The sequence below is a fragment of the Diospyros lotus genome, chromosome 10 (genome assembly GCF_014633365.1).
Source record: "Diospyros lotus cultivar Yz01 chromosome 10, ASM1463336v1, whole genome shotgun sequence".
Taxonomy (NCBI): domain Eukaryota; kingdom Viridiplantae; phylum Streptophyta; class Magnoliopsida; order Ericales; family Ebenaceae; genus Diospyros; species Diospyros lotus.
The window spans coordinates 17,023,166-17,043,615 of record NC_068347.1 but is presented as its reverse complement, the minus strand read 5'-3'; the positions used below and the strand labels follow the sequence as shown (position 1 = coordinate 17,043,615).

Genomic DNA, 20,450 nt, shown 5'->3' with positions numbered 1-20,450 from the left:
CAAGTGCCCATGGAACAAGTATCCTCAGATCAAGTGTGTTTCTGGTGATAGTGTTCAAATGTTTGAGGGAGCCTCTTTAGATGTTTGTAAGCTATTAGTGTGTTTGAACAACTTTGGTTTAGAAGTCCAAATAAGCTTTAGGAACAAGAACACTTACTAAACATACTTTGAACGTTTGTATCCCTTGGTTTAGGCATCTGTATAAACCTCTAATGATGAGGTTGCATTTGGACATGACTTAGACATCTGTGATTTGGACTTCAAACATTTGTATAAAGATTTGAGGCTAGGTCGCATACTGGGCATCTTTAAGTCGTGGATTGACCTTTGGATGTTTGTATGAAGCCTTACAATTGGGTTACAGTCTAAACGAGATTCAAACATTTGAAGATAGGCATCACATGTCTATATAAATGATTAATTTGGTTGACATATAGGGAATAGGTTCAAACATCTAATGAACCTCTTTTGGATGTCTGTACCTTCTACGATGTTTGAATATCCTCATTCAGATGGCTAAAATGCTTTAGGATTTTTAAGATCTAATTTTAAATTTATCTTTTATTTTTTTTTTGTTAGAAAATATTTTTATTATCATGAAAATCAGAATACTTAAAGGTCAACACATAGTTACCCTCACCAATGCTCTCAAAGAAACTAGGTTTAACTTCTCTTTCAACAAAAATGAACAAAAAAACGTTATAGAATTGTGTACTTGTGCCATAATTTCCCTCCGTTTTTCACCGCTAGTTAACATGGCCTTTTGACTTTTTTGAACTAGATCTAGCTGAGAACCACCATTAAGTGCTTGATTATGGATCATCTCTAAAGGTTTAGAATCTGACATAGGTTTCTATAAGCTTAAAAATTAACCTATCTTCTTGTAAATTTATAACAAGAATCAATATAGAAGAATAACTAGTTTGTGTATCGTAATAGAACAACAATTGCTATTCACAAATTTGAAAGAATAAATAAACTTCAACAGTGGCATAACTTGGGAAGCTCTTGGGCTTAAGTGAAACCTATGAGCAACAATTAGATTACTTGAATTGTTAGGTGGAGTGGGACATGCAAAGTGACAACGCAACTAATTTTAAACGAATAATCATTAACATACCTATTAAATAATTTTAAAGAAATAAAAGTCACATTAAACACTATGTCTACCCAACATAAATTAATGTTAGCATATAATGACATTAATGACATTTTTCACTCACCCAATAAACAAAAAGTTTACCAAGAAACTTCATTTTTCAATTATGAGTCAATTCAATTGTCCCAAAAGATCGGTTAAGATGGTCGGCCCAAATCCAAATAAGTTCTCCAATTCGATGATTTAATGATTGAAAACTCAGTATAGAAATATCAAACCTCAACATAGAAACATCATTAACAACAACAATGATTTTTCTCTATCTTGATCTCTTCTTCGCCAAGGGCCAAAGCCTCTGCAACGAGGCTCCTCCAATAGAGGAATCCATACATATATTCGTATTTGCATATATAAGATAGAAAGAAGGTTATGTGGGTTATTCTTGACTTCATTTGGATCTACATTTTGCCCTTACTATTGGAAAGGCCCAATGACCAAGCCCTTTTGCATTGCAATTAGCATTAAGGGTATGCACCCTAAAACCCCACATTGAAGGAATGGTGGCATTGTTGTCCTCGTTGTTTTCAATTTATTTTGCCATCACAACAATTGGATGAGTGGCATTCTAGAGCCCTAATTTAGTTGGGTTGTCACTTTGCATTTCCTATTCTAGGAGTGAATTTATGTATGAGTTGTCATGGGCTGAAATTGAGGACAGCCAACAATAAAATTTAAATTTATTAAGTAAAATTTTGAATTATTTAGTAATAGCCCAGTTGAATTTGGGTCCAAACCACCTCAATTTTTTTCAACCCAGCCCAGCCCACCTCCCTTCTCCTTCCTCTCTCGATCTCGCTCTCGCTCACCCTCCTGCATCTCGCTCTATGCCTCCTCTCTTTTGCTCGTCCACCCGCGCTCGCCCTCGGTCTCTGCCTCTCTCTTGCTCTGCTCGGGCTCGGCCCCTCTTGCTCTCGCTCGGCCTCGCTGCCTCTCGCCTTCGCTCGCCCTCCGGCCCTCGCTGCCTTTCTCTTGCTCTCGCTCGCCTTCGGCCCCTCGCTCTCTGCCTGACTGCCTCTCTCTTGCTCTCGCTCGCCCTCGCCCTCGCCCCCACGCTCGCTCGGCCAGTCGGCCTCTCTCGCCCGCTCGCTTGCTGCCTCTGATTCAGGTTTTCGTTTTACCCCCCAAACTTCCAGTCTCCAAATCTGCTTCATTCGAGCCCGGATCTGTATTACTGGTTTGTTTTCTCTTCTTTGATTCTCTCGATTGACAGCTAAATCTAGATAGTTTTTCTGTTTTTCGACCATATTTTTTTTACCTGTTTATGCTTGATTTGTTGTTGAGGTCTCTGCCTTTTTTAGCAAGTTTTAAGTAAGTGATTTTTCTAACTTTGTGTCTGCTTGCCTATTTGACTACTGCATTTAGTTAGGAATTGTCGTGGCTGGAAGCCTGGAATTTGTTATTGTGAATCTGTTATTGAATATTTGAATCGACCATACTTTTGCCTTCTCTTGTTTGAACTCTAGAAATACAGTTGTTGTATTGGCCTTGCATTTGCCTCAAATCTTGAGTTAAATATTTTACTTGTTCGATTATTGAATTGTGCTATTTTTGTTTGTGTATCTTAGAATTTAGAATGGAACAATCTTCTGCAAAGAAAGGAAAAACATTGTTATCTTTTTTCAGAAAGAGATCATCATCTTAGTGAAAGTACTTCAATTCATAGTGTGCAAAATCAATCTAGTGAATTTACATCAATTTCTTCAAGTTTATCTCCTGAAATTTACATCAATCTAGATGAATTTTTTGTTTCAAAATCTCGTCGAGCACAAGCTTAATGAAAATTTGTTGTAATGACTTTTTGGTTACACAAGAATTTTATTATATTAAGTTTTTAAAATTTCATCCCCCCCCCCCCCCCAAACCTAAATTCCTGGATCCGCCCACCTCACAATTCGAGTAATCTAACGGTTGTTCATTGGTTTCGCTTGAGCCAAAGAGCTTCCCAGGTTTTTCCATCGTTGACGTTTATTTATTCTTTCAAATTTGTGAATAGATTTCAGATCTCATTTTGGTATTGGTTAATGATATTTCTTCAAGTTTTTCCATCGAAACCATGTTCGATGAGACCACCCCTTTATGTGAATATGCGAATTCGACTTTGTGAAGTGTAATTCAAAGCTAGAAAAGATAAATTTTTAAGCCAAAATTAGATGACTGAGTTGTGTATCTCTGGTATTAGATGACTCTGAGTTGTGTATCTCTGGTATTAGTTAATGATATTTATTTTGGTTTGTCCATCAAAACCACGTTTGATGAGACGGCCTCTTTATGTGAATATGTGAATTTGACTCTGTAAAGTGGAATTCAAAGTTGGAAAATGAGATATATTTGAGTCAAAATTAGATGACTCTGAGTTTATTCAATTGTGTGCTTGGCCTATTTATTAGGAGGGTGAGATGGAAAGTAATCGTGGATAAAGATGGCTGATGAGGATGTTGCTGCTCTTTTGGAGACTGCAGGATCCAGATTTAGTGACTTGGAGCTGATTGGAAGGGGGTCTTTTGGAGATGTTTATAAGGCGTAAGTTTTGAAAGTTCTACTGGTTTCATATTTATGATTTTATTTGTGCACAAGGTGTTATTACAATGTCTTGTTATTCACATTTTTCCTTTAATTGTTTGCCCATTTAATATTTTTCTAAGATTCATAGCAACTAAGTAGAAGTAGTTTTGTTTTGAATTTCATCAAACAATGTGATTGAAATTTAAATAAGGATTAAATTTTCTATTATGTTTGCCTTTCATTTGATTGATGCATTAGCCTCGAGTTGCATATTCTTAACAAAACACACTGCATTTATTAATTAACAGTATTGGGCTTTTAGGCTTTCTATCAGGGTACTGAGTTTGTAGCTGTAGATTTGTTTTGATAATCACAGGATTATCTAAACTGGTACTTGGGTTTGTCATATGGTTTTATCTAGTCATCACAACTAGGCCTTACCTAGTGGTAGAGTTACCTTCTTCAATTGTGGCAGAGTTGGTGATGCCTCCTTCAATTGTGGAGTTCAATGGCATGCCATAGTTGACCTAGTTAGTGGATGACACAAATATGGGAAATTACCTTTTTATGTGTTATCAACCCCATGTAGTGGGATAAAGGTTTGTGATTGCCGTTGTTTTTTGCTTTTATGTGTGATATGAAATTGTTATTGAAGGAGAAATTGCATAGCTTGTAATGGAATCCAAGGTCTGCTTCATATTAAAGGGAACTATGTTCAATTTCTTGTTAGGGATATTGCACACACCTGTTGATGTATAGAGAGTTTTGCGTATTATAGTTTTCACTCTTTCTAAGGCATTTCTACAAAATGCAATTTGGTTACTTATCAAGTATAAAGAAATAACTCATCAACTACATAGACAAGTAGAAGTATAGTAAATTATGTTAACATAGAACTATGCGGAATTACCCTTAGATGATATAGGCCTCTCTCAACACTCACAAACCCTCTCGGTGTTAATAGGAATTGAAACAGAAAACTTAAGCAATCAAACAGAAAGAAAATAAGAACAAGAAACAGAAAACAAACCACACAAATGCCAAAATTTATCTTGGTTCAGTTTCCTTTGAGGAAACCTACATCCAGCCTTCAAAGAGCACCCCGAGCAATCTTATTAAACCAAAGAAAACCGACCTGTACATTAGCAAGATCTCCCCCCTATTCCCGAGTACAAACAACTTCTTCTTTCCCAACATTACAAAGCTAAATCAAAACTCTAGCCTTCGTCTCAGAGAATACAATGTACTCGTTACAATAGAAGAGAATAGAATGGCCGCACACACCCCCTAGCACTCTATTTATAGAGTGGGCGGTTATCCTTAGAGAAGGTATTAGATATTTACAGTTTAACACTCCCAATTTCCATTAATTACAGTTTGAGATATAAACTTCTATCTAATTCTTCAATGGCCCTCTAGCACACTTCCATCATTCACTCCCTACTGCCATCCTCTTCTTATACCATATACTCAAGACAACATTTCAACAAATTAAATCGGGGATATTGAGATTAACACTTGGTTGATTACATGCCAATAGTTTGACAGGTGTTGCTTTGGAGTGGTCAGCCAATTTGTGGTGCTTGTTGTAATGATAATTATCTGGATGACTTTGGAGAAAGTATTTGTTATCTGGATGACTTTGGAGAAAGTATTTGTTCCTCAGATATTGATCTAGTACCAAAGAAAAGGACACTTAACAGACATTTTAGAAAGCCAATGATGTTTTTATCTGCTTTAGAATTCTACTGTTACTTTTTAAAAAAAAAACAAACTCTACAATTGTCATGCTTTTGCAGGTATATGACTGGCTGGATAGCAGAATAATAGGTCTTATCATCATTGAATTATTGGGGACCTGATATTCTTCTTCATTGAACTGAACTGAACTTTGAATGGCTTGGAATGCCAAGGTTACGGGTATGAGTTGTGGAACAGCCTCTTTGTAAACACAGCAAGGGGAAGGCTGCATATAAATACAACCTGCCCCTGACCTTCACAAAGAGGGAGCCTCCTGCAGTCGGGACACCTTTTCCCCCTCATTGTGCTTTCAATCTTTTCTTTTTGCTCTTTGTGTTTCTATTTCTGATAAGGAGCCTGGTTAGTTTGCAAATGAGGTATATGGGGCACCCCTTGTGCATATTAGGGGAATAGCCTTTTATATCCTCTCTTCAATTAGTTGCACTGATATCGACAATTGAATATCACTATGTTGAACAAGAAAATTCCCACACATGGGGATTACTAGGATATCACCATGATCATCTGTGTTAGCTTTATCAATTTGTGCTGCTAGTATAACCAGCTATATAATCTTCTTGTCTGATTTTTTCTTGTCGTAATAAGAGTTGTTTGCTTGTTTTCTTGTATATAATCTTCTTGTCTGTGTTAGCTTTTCCTCCCTCATGAGTTTCTCTTTTACAGATGCTGTATTTTGTGTGAATATATTTTGACATTTAAATTGATCTGTTTTATTATACTGCAATTAGTTTTCTTGTATTATCGTTTTGTTTTTTGAATTAATGTTGGATAGGGTAGGGTTAAGTAAAAGAAAAACAAAAGAAGAGAATTTTAATTGGCAAAGAGGTTGAAGCCTATGCATAGACAGTGTATAACAAAATAGATAATCTGTTCTATTGTAACCCTCTAGAAATTTTGAAAAATGCCTCTGTAATCTACTAAGGTTCAAGTTCCCCCCTCAACAGGAAATAGTAGCTGCATATACATCTTCCAGAGTAGCATCGCTCCTTTCTAATTCAAATAACATCAAGCAAGGATGGCCAAGACTCATGGTATTTTTAATCTGCTTGAAACCGCAAACCTTAATATAGTTTACGGCAAGCGTGTGGATGTTCTAGTCTGCTTGCAAAGAGTTATTGAAAACTCTCCATGTTATTGGTATTGCACAGCCATGAGAACACCCAAAAATACTGAACGATCCAAGAATTGTTACAACTCCATCATCTGTTCATAATTTATGAGTAAATGTTTTCTGATTCACCTGATCCTTTATTAATGCCACTGTAAGATAGAAATGCCCCTCACATTGAAATAATCAAGTGTAAGGGCTTTTCTAGGATTAGCCAATCAGACACTAGCTTGTGTGAATCATGCGTTCCCATCTCAAACTTCTTCAATGGCAAGGTTGATCGTTCTTCTAACCACCTATATTTGAGGATTTAACCTCAAGTTTCCTTGAAGGAATTGCCGTACATCTTAATAGGTCTAGTGAGAAAGGATTTTACCTCAACTCTATGAGGTCAATAAGTTTTCACTTATTCTCTCCCTTTCTCTCTATTAATGACCACACTGAAATACCACATGTTGTATCAGAGATTGGCTTGAGTACATCATTTGTTATATTTTGAGTTGTCTTGTTTAGTTCTGTGGTCTTATCAAGAATTGAGATATACATTATCATAAGTCAAGATGCACCTTGACAACAATTGAATTTGTGGGAAAAAGGAAACGGTATTCCTTCTTAATTTTATTGATGTAAATAATAGAATTTATACAACTTACATCATAGAATTTATACAAGAAGGTTCCTAAGAATTCTCCTAAGTTTTAGAACTAGATTACATTCCCAATTTTTTAGGACTAGATTACTTATCTTATATCTAGGACTAAATTACAACAATTTAAATATACAACAAATAGATAAAACACAAAATAGATACAAAAATAAAAGAATAAAATCCTATCTCCATCTTGATTCTCGGCCATAGCTTCTTAATCTTGTTCTAACACTCCCCCTCAAGCTAGGGAGTAGATATCAATCATACCCAGCTTGTTGATCATGGCTTCAAATTGGGTATTTGGCAAACCTTTTGTAAGAACATTGGCTATTTGATGGCTGGAAGGGATATATGAAATCTTCAATAGACCACTATCCAATTTTTCCTTTTAGGAAATGCTTATCAATTTCAATATGCTTGGTTTTTTCATGTTGGACCGGATTGTAGGCTATACTAGTAGTTGATTGATTAAGATCCCTTTTTTAGGCGTAGCTTTAAGATAACATAAAATTTTCCTTACTGTTGCCACATGTTCTTCATTAGGATCATGCATGAACTGGCTGACAGCAAATGATATGTCATGCCTAATATGTGATAGATATATTAATCGCCCTACCAAGCATTGAAATCTCCCTTTGTCTACTTTTTGACCACCCTTATTAGCTTGTAATTTTGTATTGGGATCAATTGGTGTCCTTCCTCCTTTTCCTCCTAATAGCCTTGTTTCATCAAGCAAATCCAAAACATATTTTCATTCTAATAGAAAAATACCTTACTTTGAGTGTGCTACTTCTATACCCAAGAAGTATCGTAATTGGCCGAGGTCTTTGATTTCAAATTCATGAGCTAAGTTTTGTTTGAGACAACCTTGTCCAGTTGTGTCCTTCCTCATTTTCCTCCTAATAACCCTGTTTCATCAAGCAAATCCAAGACATATTTTCGTTGTGATAGAAAAATACATTTCTTTGAGTGTGCTACTTCTATACCTAAGAAGTATCGTAATTGGCCGAGGTCTTTGATTTCAAATTCACGAGCTAAGTTTTGTTTGAGACAGCCTTGTTCAGTTGTGTCATTCCCTGTCACCACAATATCATCCACATAGACAAGTAAAACTGTTACCTTTTCTCTTGTATGTTTGATAAATAGGGTGTGGTCTCCTCGGCTTTGGTGGTATCCTATAGAAAGCAAAGCATGGCCTTTGAAAATCTTCCAAACCATGCATGAGGGGATTGTTTGAGCCCATATAGGGCTTCTTGATTTTACAAACCTGATTCTTTCCATCTCCTTCATGTTCAAAACCTAGAGGGATTTTCATAAAGACCTCTTCCTCTAAATCTCCGTGTAAGAAGGCATTTTTGACATCGAATTGTTGCAATTTCCACCCAAATTTAGCTGCCAATACTATGAGAATTCTTATCATAGTCATTCTGGCCACAGGAGCAAAAGTTTCTAGATAATCAATACCATAAGACTGTTGATGTGCTTGGTTGCAGTTCTTCAATGGGCTGCCTTCTCTTGTACACATAAGGAGAACCTTTATATCTTATAGGAGAACAGAGCCTTGAGTGAACTTGTTCCATGGGATGATCAGTTGATAAGAGTTGTGGTGTCATAATAGGGCTAGTATCTTGGGAAGGAAGACCTTGACCAGCTGCTCTTGTTTCGAGACTAGTATTTAGAAACTCCCAGTCCATATTTACAGGACTGATATCTGTTGGACTTGCTGGAATGGGAGCAAAATAGGGCTGAGATTCGCTGAATGTGACATCTTGTGAAACATAGAACTTTCGGGTGTTTGGGTGGTAGCACTTATACCATTTTTGTGTTGGAGAATATCCAAGGAAGATGCACTTAAGGGCCCTAGGGTCCAACTTGTCTCTATGGATTTTGAGTATGTGAACAAAACATACACATCCAAACACTCTTAAGGGTAACTGAGTATGAAGATTAAAGTCTGGAAAAAATGAAGTTAAACATTGGAAAGGACTTCGACCATTGAGAACCCTAGATGGTATCCTATTAATGACATAAGTAGCAGTTAACACTGCTTTTCGCCAAAAATATTTTGGCACATGATGATGATGAAGTAAGGTTCGGGTGACATTGAGAAGATGACGCATTTTTCTCTCTGCCACCTCATTTTGTTGGGGCGTATCAATGCAAGATGACTCATGTATGGTACCCGCTTGTTGGAAATAATTGTGCAAGTGAGTGTTAAAATAATCCTTTGCATTGTCTGTTCTAAGCCTTTTTATAGTATTCCCAAATTGGGTTTGAATCATTTTGCAAAATGTGATCAACGCGGACCCAATAGTAGCCTTATCTTTGAAAAGAAATACCCAACACATTTGAGTGCAATTGTCGATAAACGTAATAAACCATTTTGCCCCAGAACAATTGGGTATTCTAGACGGTCCCCAAACATCAGAATGAATCAAGTAGAATGATTTTGAAGAGAAAATGTTGCTAATTGGAAATGAGACTCGATGATGTTTAGCAACAATACATTCATTACACCTAAGACTACTAGGATCTAAAGAATTAAACAAATTTGGAAATAATTGTTTTAACAATCTAAATGGAGGATGACCTAGTCTAAAATGGTGTAACCGTATAGAAGATAAGTTAGAGGCTGACTGGGAGGAAGAAGAATAAGCCACAAGTTCCTGCTATCTCCTTGTGGAACAATCATTCTCCCCATCCAAGATATAAAGCCCATTTCTAACTTTAGCCACACCAATCATCTGCCTCATTTTCTTGTCCTAAAACTTACACATTGAAGGTGAGAAAACAACCCAATAGTCAAGATTTTGGGTTAGTTTTTGTATAGAGATTAAGTTGGTAGTTAGAGCTAGAACATAAAGAATTTGTTCAAGGGAAAACTGAGAGTTTAATGATACTTTGCCTTTACCTAAGATAGGGATAGTGGTTCCATTGGCAATCATGATATGTTTGGTAGGCTCAAGGGTGTCATAGGTCACAAAACAATGAATATTAAGGGTCATATGGTTGGTAGCCCCTGAATCAAGGACCCAACTGCTATTCTTACCAATTTTAGAAGCTGAAAAAACTGTATAGGAAGGGAAGTTACCTTGAGAATTACCTTGGTGGGCTAAGGAACAGGTTCCTCCATCTTGAAACGTTCGGAGAAAGGCCTTTAACTTACCTAACTCCTCAGTATTCAGTTGGGTAAAATTAGCTTCTGCTTCTCCTTTATCAGCCTCCTCTTCTTGTTCCTTGTTAACATGAAAACTTTCAGACTTCATGTTCTTGAAGCCTCCAATCCTGCTCAAGACTGTCTCCTTCCCATGCAGTTTAAAGCATGTTTCCCTAGTGTGGTGGGGCATTTTGCAAAAGCTACACCACTGTGAATCTCGATTAGTACTAGGGCCATGGTTCTGGAAGCTTGATCCTGGTCTGCCGGGGTTCTGAAACCCTGATTTTCCAGCTTTATTTCCTTTGCCTTCTTGCTTGCTGATCACTAGGGATGATCCCTTGGTGGTATGTTCAGTTAGCATAGCATATCTTCGATTTTCCTCACTCCTTACAATTGCAAAAACCTTATTTAGATTTGGGAGTTTATCCTTACCAAGAATTTGCACCCTTACTTGGTCAAATTCAGGATTGAGTCCAGCTAAGAACTCAACAATCCAGTTTCGCTCAATTATTTGATTGAGTGTTGCAGCATCTTCTCGGCATACCATTTTGATGGGCTGATATTGGTCAAGTTCCAGCCATAATCCTCTCATCAAGTTGTAGTAATTCGTGACTGTGAGCTGGCTTCGTTTGGTAGATGTGATCTTTGTTTTGACTTCAAAGATCGTGGAAGCATCTTGGGTTTTGGAGTATGTCTGCTATGTTGTCTCCCATACAGCTTTGGCTGTATTTAGGAACATAAAGTTCCTACTAATTTTTGGTTGCATAGTTCCCCATAACCAAGACATGATGCGAGAATCATTTATGTCCCAGGCTATGTAAGTTGAATCCGTTTCCATGGGAGGGTTTCTAGTTAGATGGTTACTCTCCCCATGGCCTTTAAGAAGAGTCTTCACTAATTGGACCCATTGGGGGTAATTCTTTCCGTCCAACCTATAAGATGGATGGACTATAGGTAATTCAGAGGCAAGAAGAATTTCACCAGCTACTGGAGGGTGATCTTGCTGGTGTCCTTCCACAAGATTTGTCTCTCTGGTTGCAGGATTTGGACTTGCTACATTTGATAATTCTGCCATCACGATCTTAGGAGGGATGAAATCTTGAACTGCTGCAGGCTACCAGAGACTCTTGGAACTACAGGCTAGTGAGTGCAATAAAGGCACTCGGGTGAGAACAAATCTGGCCAAGAACTGTGCAATGAAGGCAGCACCGATAGGTGGATCAAATAGAAGGCTGTGCAATGAAGGCAAAAACAAGGTAGGAACTGTGCGATGAAGGCACTAGGGCTACGATGTATCAAAGTAGGACTGATGCTCTAATACCATGTGGGAAAAAGGAAACGGTATTCCTTCTTAATTTTATTGATGTAAATAATAGAATTTATACAAGAAGGTTCCTAAAAATTCTCCTAAGTTTTAGAACTAGATTACATTCCCTACTTTTTAGGACTAGATTACTTACCTTATATCTAGGACTAGACTACAACAATTTAAATATACAACAAATAGATAAAACAAAAAATAGTCTAAATAGATACAAAAGATAAAAGAATAAAATCCTATCTTCATCTTGATTCTCGGCCATAGCTTCTTAATCTCGTTCCAACAGAATTAGACAGGCTGGTATGATTCAGATTTTGGACTGTTTCTTCATGCCATTTCTTCATTTAGAAACTAAAACTATCCATTTCTTTTCTATATTTTCGACTGTTTCATGAAATTTTCTTATGATCATAATATATCACCCATTGTATAATGAGATTACGACTTTCATGCTCTTTCTTCATCTAGCCTAGATTTTTTACTGCTTCATGAAATTTTCTTTTGATCATAATATAATACCCCTGTGCATAATGAGATTACAACTCTCTGATTTGCAGGTTCGATAAGGAGCTTAACAAAGTGGTTGCTATCAAAGTTATAGATTTGGAAGAATCGTGAGTATATCTTTGGATATGCTTGTTTTCTAGAATCTATTCTCTGTTTTGCAGTTTTTTCCTCTTACTAGATCTGGTTATTTATTCTTTGAGTCTGTCTTGTGCACTTATCTTAGAGCGGAAGAAATTATAAAAATAAAAAATAAGTGTATCAGGATTTATGCATTTTTAGTTTTGCTGTCATTAAGTGTTCTACTGACAGTCATTACTTCTAGCCGATAAAGAGACTGGAAACAATTCTGTTGGGAACTGCCAAAGATAATGCCATCATGATATGCTAGTCCCCATCTCATCCCATGGATTTTCATCAGATATAGTAAAGAATGTAGACATGTTGATGAGCTGCACGTATATGACGCCTTTATGTGTATTAATTATCCATATAGGATTTAGAGAAAAGATGATTAATTGACAAAGCGACATGTAAGTCCAAAGATATGCACACACATACATACATGAATTGAGGTGAGTGGTTAATCTCTATTGATATTTTGCCAATTAAGCTGTGGATCAAATTGATAGGCTGAGTATTATATTGGAATGAGGGGAATGGCCCAAGGACAGACTTAGATATTGTTGTTTTGTTTCCTTCCTGTGTAGGCCATCCAGCTGCAGTAGGTTGTGGGGTGCTGGGTGTGAAAATGGCTGTAGTATATGGGTTTACTTTGTGGATAAAACTCAACCATAAAAGTTTGATTAAAAAAGTCACAATTTTCGAGCTCTATGATGCTCTACGGACACTGAAATTACTTTATTCACTTGTTTTCTTTATTGTGAGGAATGATGCAGCATCTGAAACAGAAGATAATGGATTGCTATCAGAAGTTCTATTGATCAAATTAAAGAATTTGAGCATCTCAACTCTGAGTTCTGTTCACATAATCTGTCTTCATAGCTTACTCACACCTACCAGTGCTCAAGAATTCACAATGTTTGTTTAGCATTGCACAATCACATGCCCTATTGCGCTGGAATTTTATCCATAAAGCTTGCTTAAAAAGGTTATGATCTAGTTTAACCCTTACCAATTCAAGGTGTTGGAGGTGTAATTTAAGGGTAGTTCTTTGTTTTGAAAGCCACAAAATTTTTTAAAAGGCACTGGAAATGGTTCAACCTTGTAGTTGTTATACAACTAATGATACTTGATATATCTTCAAGAATGTGCAAACCCAATTCAATATAGATCCAAATTTTGGTATAGTAGGAGGGAGGATATGGAAAGCGCAGAGAAGGTGCAATTGTGTTTCCCAGGTAAGGAAATGACAATTAATGTCCACAACAGAAGAATGAGATCTATTTTTTTTTTCCAAATAATTATAATGGAGCTTGTGAAGGTGAGCTGTGGTTCTATAATTGAAAGGTTACAGGTTTTGAGTTCTGGAAACCACTTATGTGTAAAGCAAGAGTAAGGTTGTATTAACTAAGGGAGACTGGGAAAATCACTTGCTCTATTTTCTCTCTCAAATTGATACATGGATTCCCCTTTGGTTTTATAGAGGAAGAGAACAACATGAAAGAAAAGAATAAAAAAGGAAAGAAGAATATGCCTAAGAATATACTCTATTAATAAAATATTTCTACATTCCCTCTCAAGCTGGTTTGAAAATATCTTCCATGGAAAGCTTGTTCACTAATTTTTCAAACTGATTTTTGTGTAACTCCTTTGTAAGAACATCGGCGACTTAATCAATTGTTGGAATGTAGGGCGTACAAATTACCTCATTATCAATTTTATCCCTAATAAAGTGCTCATCCACTCCTACATGCTTAGTCCTGTCATGGAGTACTGTATTATGAGCAATGGAAATCGCAGCTTTATTATCGTAGTAAACCTTAGTTGGTAAGGGAGTGGAGACCCTTAAGTTCTCTAGTAGTCTTTGTATCCACATGACTTTACAAATCCCGTGGGCAACTGAACGAAATTTAGTTTCAGTACTACTTCTGGCTACTGCGTTTTGTTTTCTTGCTCCTCCAAGTGACAAGATTTCCTCCTACAAAGGTGCAGTAGCCTGATGTAGATCTTCTATCAGTAACATTGCCTGCCTAGTCTCCATTTGTATAAGTCTCTATGTGAAGATGTCCATGTTTTCTAAAGAGCAAACATTTTCTAGGAGTTCCCTTTAGGTACATTTGAATTCTGTAGACAGGTTCAAAATGCTGTGAACCTGGTAAGTGCATAAATTAGCTTAGTACACTTACTGCAAATATTATATCAGGTCGAGTATAGGACAGATAGATGAGTTTGCCCACAAGCCTTTGATATTTCTCCCTTTCTACCACATCTTTGGCGTCGACAACTTGTAGTTTCAAATTAGGTTCGATGGGAGTCTGCTCACAAGCCTTTGATTTATCTTATTAACTTTATAAATAGTCACATGCATGATTACTAGATTGCAACGAGACACATCAATTAGGGTGTAATGTAAAGGAGATGTTAATTGACACACCGATTAGGGTGTAATTTAAAGGTGATGTTAATCTCTATGAGATTTTGAGTTTAGGTGTACTGGGTTGTAGGGTCTCTTTTGTAATGAATTATTTACATAGTGAATTTCATTTATCTTTCACTTGTTGATGTTGGCACATTGTTGAACCACGTTAAATCTCTGATGCAGAACCCAAACCAAGGAAACGAGTAATCTCGGTTAGTCAAACTAAATATCATTAATCATTATTATTCATCAAAGTCTAACCTACAATACATTACTAAAGGATTATTTATAAATAACTAATAGATAAAAATCTACTCTAATTAGGATTCTTTGACACAATCTAATTAAGATTATAAAGATACTCTCGATCTAATTAGGATTCTAGGAAATAAAAGAAATCAAAATATATTAGGAAACAAATTAAAAATAAATTAACTAATAAAATAATATTAATTTTTATTTTTACCCCTAAAATATAGTTTTCCAAAATATTTGTTTCTACGAACTTCATCATTCTCCCTAGTTGAAAAGAACTTAGATCTGATGAGTTGGATCGTAGATACCACTCTAAGAGCTCAAGATTTATAACTTGAAAATCCTCTTTAATAATCCAAGTATTATTTGAATCTAGGTAATATTCCGTTTAACAAGAAATCATTGATAACCACCACGATGAGAAGAAGCCACAATCTCATCGTCAAGCAAAACATGAGTTACATTCTTTTATTGGTATGCATGGGATACAAGGAATCTGATGGCCTATAAGAACACTAGTAGGCAAGAGAGGAGGCTCAAATGTGCCTTGATAAGGAGTGAAATCTTCCACATTGAAAGCAAGACTAATATCTATATTATTAGGTAAGGCAAATAAATAAGCATTAGGTCCAAGTTTTCATATGATAAGAAAGGGGGCCACTAACTTGAGCATGTAGTGTCTGGAAGGAATGTTTAATGAAGCGTTGAAGGCAATTTCAAACTATAACATAATCTCCTTTATTAAATTCTCGATCCCTACGATGTACATCAATAATAAGTTTGTAGTCAATATTACTCATTATAATTTTCATTTTAATCTTAGTCATGGATGTGTTGGGCAAAATTTTCAATAGGCTAATTTTTTTTTGGCATTTATAGGTAAAGGTACAAAATCAATAGGGGTGTGTGGGGAATAATCGTGAACAATCTCAAAAGGACTTTTGCTAGTCGACCCATTAACAGAGTAGTTATAGGCAATTTCAATAGTTGGCAAAACCAAGTCCCAATCATTAGGCTTCACAACTTCAATTTGTCCATCAGTTTAGGGATTGAAGGCAAAATTGAATTTTGAACATGTCCCAAATAATTTTCACAGTGTCTTCCAAAAATAACTAACAAATTAGACATCTCTATGAGATACATTGGAAGAAGATACCATGCAACTTAACAATCTCTTTAAAGAACAATTTTACAACATGGGAAGCATTTGTTGTGTCATACCCCCTATTAGTCTTTGGCATACGTAGAATGAAATCCATACTCACACTTGCCAAGGGGTATGTGGGATAGGAAGAGGAGTGTACAAGCTCGTGTTGTTCTTCCTAGTCTTAGCGAGTTGACATATGCGACACTGCGAAACAATCATAGAGACATCTTTTTTCAAAGACAACCAATAAAATCTATCCTTTACAAGTACAATAGTCTTATCTCTTCCAAAATGACCAACTAATATGCATTTCCTATTTGAGAAAGTCTCTAAATGAAGTTTGTGGAATGCACAACTTAGATCCTTTAAAAAGATAATCATCATGAATGACTAAATCAACAAAGGGGTAATGATTACCTTGGCTAACAAGGCATCTCTCGATGATTGGCAAAGTTGTTTTATTCGTCCATGCAACTTTAAATGGTTTTGGATGTGGTTCTACCTTAAGGTTGAGTTGAGTAATTGTGAACTTGGAAACCATGTTCATGGTGCTGTCATGTATCCGCATAGTAAGGGGGCGGTATAGTAATTAAATGTAATAGGAAGGAAGAAATAGCAAATTAGTAGAATATGCTATAGGGAGTTGTACAAAGTTTGTTGCTACTTTGGGCAGGTTATACATTCCCAGTTGTAAGCGGTTATTGCACATGGGAGGTTAGGATCCAGCTATATATATAGCCGATCCACTCTTCGGATGGATATGAAAAATACCATAACAGATTCTGAATATTCTCTCTCCATTTTCTCTCTCCCTCATTCTATCTCTCCTTCTCTCCCTAATTTCTCTCTTGACTTCCCCTATTTTTTTCCTTCGATCAATCTGTTGATTGAGAATTGTTAGTCAGATCCTTAGTGTTGAAGGAATTAAAGCAGGTTGAAGTCTTGAGTTACTGATTAGTTTTTTGTCTTCATTTAATAATAGCTGCTACTTGTATTGTTAGTTTGTTATGCTTAAACGGTTATTAGATAGATGTTCCAGCTATATAAATAGGTGATTCTTCTATCATTAATAGCATTGATCGAGGCATTTATTTTCTGACAGTCTCTTGATTCGTTTTCATCCTATTCTGTTCAAATCACATGGTATCAGAGCCATGACAAACATCTATGGCTGCTGCTCAAGATTCTAGTGCTTCATCCTTGCCTTGATCAAATTGTTCCTTTGATTCGGAAATTGATTTTCGATCTGTTGCGAAATCTTTAAGTTTCGTTCATATTAAACTCAACATTGATAACTACTTGTTCTGGAAAGCGCAAGTTCTAGCCACTATTCGAGCCTTTGATCTTATTTTGTTCATAAATGAATCTCAGACTCCTTCAAACTATATTCCGAACCAAAATTCTGATGCGAAAGATTCAGATCCGATAATTTTGAATCCTGCATACATTACATGGATTCGCTCTGACTATCTGATACTTGATTGGTTATTCTCGACGATGGACAAGGAAGTGCTCGCTCAGGTTATACTTTGCGAAACTTCAAAGAAGGTATGGTCTTCACTAGAAACTTTGTACTTGCAGCATACTGTTGCAAAGTCCTTTCAATTAAAATAGCAATTGAGGTCAGTTAAGAAAAATTCTCTGTCGGTTAATGACTATATTTTGCATATTAAAACCATTGCACATGCATTAGCTGCAATTAGTGAACCCCTAGGTGACAAGGATTTACTGTTGTCTATTTTGAATGGTCTGGATCATGAATATGACACAATAGTAAGCTTGATCACTTATCAGATGGATGAGATCAATCTAGAAAAGGTACAATATCTTCTTATGCATGAACAACGCTTAGCCTCTAAGAATTCAGTTGATTCCTCTTTTGTGAGTTTTGATTTTGCTGCCAATTCCAATATTGCAACCTATGGTTATAGATCTGGTAATGATTCAGTTAATAACAAGAGAGGAGGAAATATGTCTCGTGGAGAAGGCTATATGAATAGAGGTGGTCGAGGTAGAGGTCGATCTGGTGGAAGGAGAATTTATTGTCAGTTATGTGGCAAACCTGGTCACTTTGTGGACAAGTGTTACCATCGTTTTGACAGAAACTTTTAGCGAGGTTCTGGTTAATCTCAAGGCTATGGTCAGTTTGGCCGATGAGGTGGTTTTTAGATTCCAACAGAACCACATGCATATATAGCCAATCCTAGTGAGTCTAATGAAGTGTTTATGGATGATCTAGGTTCTACTTCTTCTAACAATTATCCGTCTCAATCAACGGATACCTATTCTCAGTTTTCCTCTCGTGTTGATTCTCCTTAGCTCGTTGATTCTAGTGCAACCAATCATATTACCACTAATTTCAACAATTTATCTCTATCATCTCCTTATCAAGGCACTGATAAGGTCACTGTTGGTGATGGTAAGGCCTTACATATTTCTCATGTTGGTGTTGGTCATTTATGTACACAGTCTTGTCCTTTCTCTGTTCTTTCGTTGCCTAATGCTTTACATGTTCCTCATATGAAGAAGAATCTTCTCAGTGTTTCACAACTTACAAGAGATAACAATGTAGTTGCTAAGTTTAACTCTACTTGTTTGATTAAGGACAAAGACTCCGGGCTGGTGTTACTCCGAGGAACCCTTAGAGATGGTCTGTATTAGTTGGTGTCAGCTTTTGATTCTATTGTGCCCAAACCATCTTAGACCAACAATTTTTTGACTTGTTGCCAAGCGTTGTTTCCAGACCTCAGACATTGCTCCCTTTGTTTCCAATAAATGTCAACAGAATCTGATTACTCCAGATCTGTTTTTGAATGTAAATTTGGCTCAAGTAGATTGTGTAGGACAGCAGTGGCATGCCAAATTAGGGCACCCTGCCTATCATGTACTAAAACATGTGTTGAATAAAATTCAAGTTTTTTGTCCAAAGTCTGCTTTTTCTTTTTGTGATTCCTGTAAGATTGGTAAATCCCATCAACTTCCGTTTTCTAACTGTCCAATTATAGCTAAAACTCCTCTTGAATTAGTTTATTAAGATGTTTGGGGTCCAACACCTATTATTTCTGTTGAGGGATATCGCTACTATATTGTCTTTGTTGATGCTTACACACGCTACTCCTGGTTTTATCCTTTTAAACTGAAGTTTGATGCTCTCCAAACCTTTGTAACATTTCACAAGTTGGCTGAATTACAGTATAACTCAAAGTTGAAAGCCTTACAAATTGATAATGGGGGTGAGTTTAAGGCCTTTTTACCCTATCTTTGTACTTGTGGCATTTAGCCTCGTTTTTCATGTCCTTATACACACCAACAAAATGGTGTAGCTGAGAGAAAACATCGGCATATTGCTGAAATGGGATTAATCTTGCTAGCTCATGCTTGAATGCCATTATCCTTTTGGGTTGTAGCTTTTCACACAGCTGTTTATCTCATTAATATCCTACATTCATATGTTCTTAATTTCTCAAGCCCATTTGAGCTGCTCTACCATAAACAACCTAACTATTTTACTCTTCAACCTTTTGGATCCACTTGTTTTCCCTATCTCAGACCTTATAACCGGCATAAGTTTGATTTCCATTTTGCTAAGTGTGTTTTCATTGGGTATAGCCATCATCAAGTTGGGTATAAATGCTTGCATCCTTCGGGAAGAGTGTATGTTTCAAGGCATGTTCAATTTAACCCCAATGAATTTCCCTATCCTAATCTGTTTCAATCCTTTGGTCATCCAGTTTCTGTGGCTAACTCTCTTGGACCATCTTCAACTGAAGTTTTTCATTATCTTCCCTCCTTTTATTCAAGTGTTCCTCGGGTACCACAGTCCGTTCCTTCCTTATCACACACTAGTAGTGGTAGCTCAATCAACACTTCTCCAATGCCTTTGGAGAATTTGACTGTGTCCGCTCATTCTTCTTCTTCATCTTCTTCTAGACCTTCTTCATCTTCTCTACCTACTCCACCATCTCGTGTACCTAAGTATAAATTGCCACTAGCACCATTGGTTCATCCTATGCTTACTCGATCTCAAGCTAAATTGTCTTTGGCTACTTCTCCTCATGTATTGTTAACTACCTTAGAACCTAGTTCAGTTCATGATACTCTCTTAGATCCTCACTGGGCAAAGGCTATGCAGGTGGAATTTTCTGCATTACAGTCTAATCACATTTGGGATTTGGTTCCCTTCTCATACGATATAAATCTTATTGGGTGTAAATAGGTGTTTCGTGTCAAGTACAAATTTGATGGGTCTATTCTCAAACACAAGGCTCGTTTGGTGGCTAAGGGTTTCTTACAAACACCCGGTATAGATTATGGAGAGACTTTTAGCCATGTTGTCAAGGCTCCA

General features: G+C 36.6%; 1 protein-coding gene across 5 annotated transcripts in view; it reads left to right on the top strand.

Annotated features, from left to right (window-relative positions):
* Positions 1-1,939: 1,939 nt before the first annotated feature.
* Positions 1,940-20,450, top strand: part of LOC127811523 (uncharacterized) — a 93,124-nt gene continuing 74,613 nt past the window's right edge. For 2 of the 5 annotated variants that reach the window (XM_052351457.1, XM_052351458.1), the window contains exons 1-3: positions 1,946-2,333; positions 3,619-3,679; positions 12,215-12,271. Coding sequence is in view for 2 of the 5 variants with exons in the window: in XM_052351455.1 (XP_052207415.1) it covers positions 3,579-3,679; positions 12,215-12,271 (158 nt within the window). In the remaining 3 variants the exon portion in view is untranslated. Of the gene's footprint in view, positions 2,334-3,546; positions 3,680-12,214; positions 12,272-20,450 lie in introns of all 5 variants that reach the window. The other 3 variants (XR_008025708.1, XM_052351455.1, XM_052351454.1) reach the window with 3 other exon arrangements.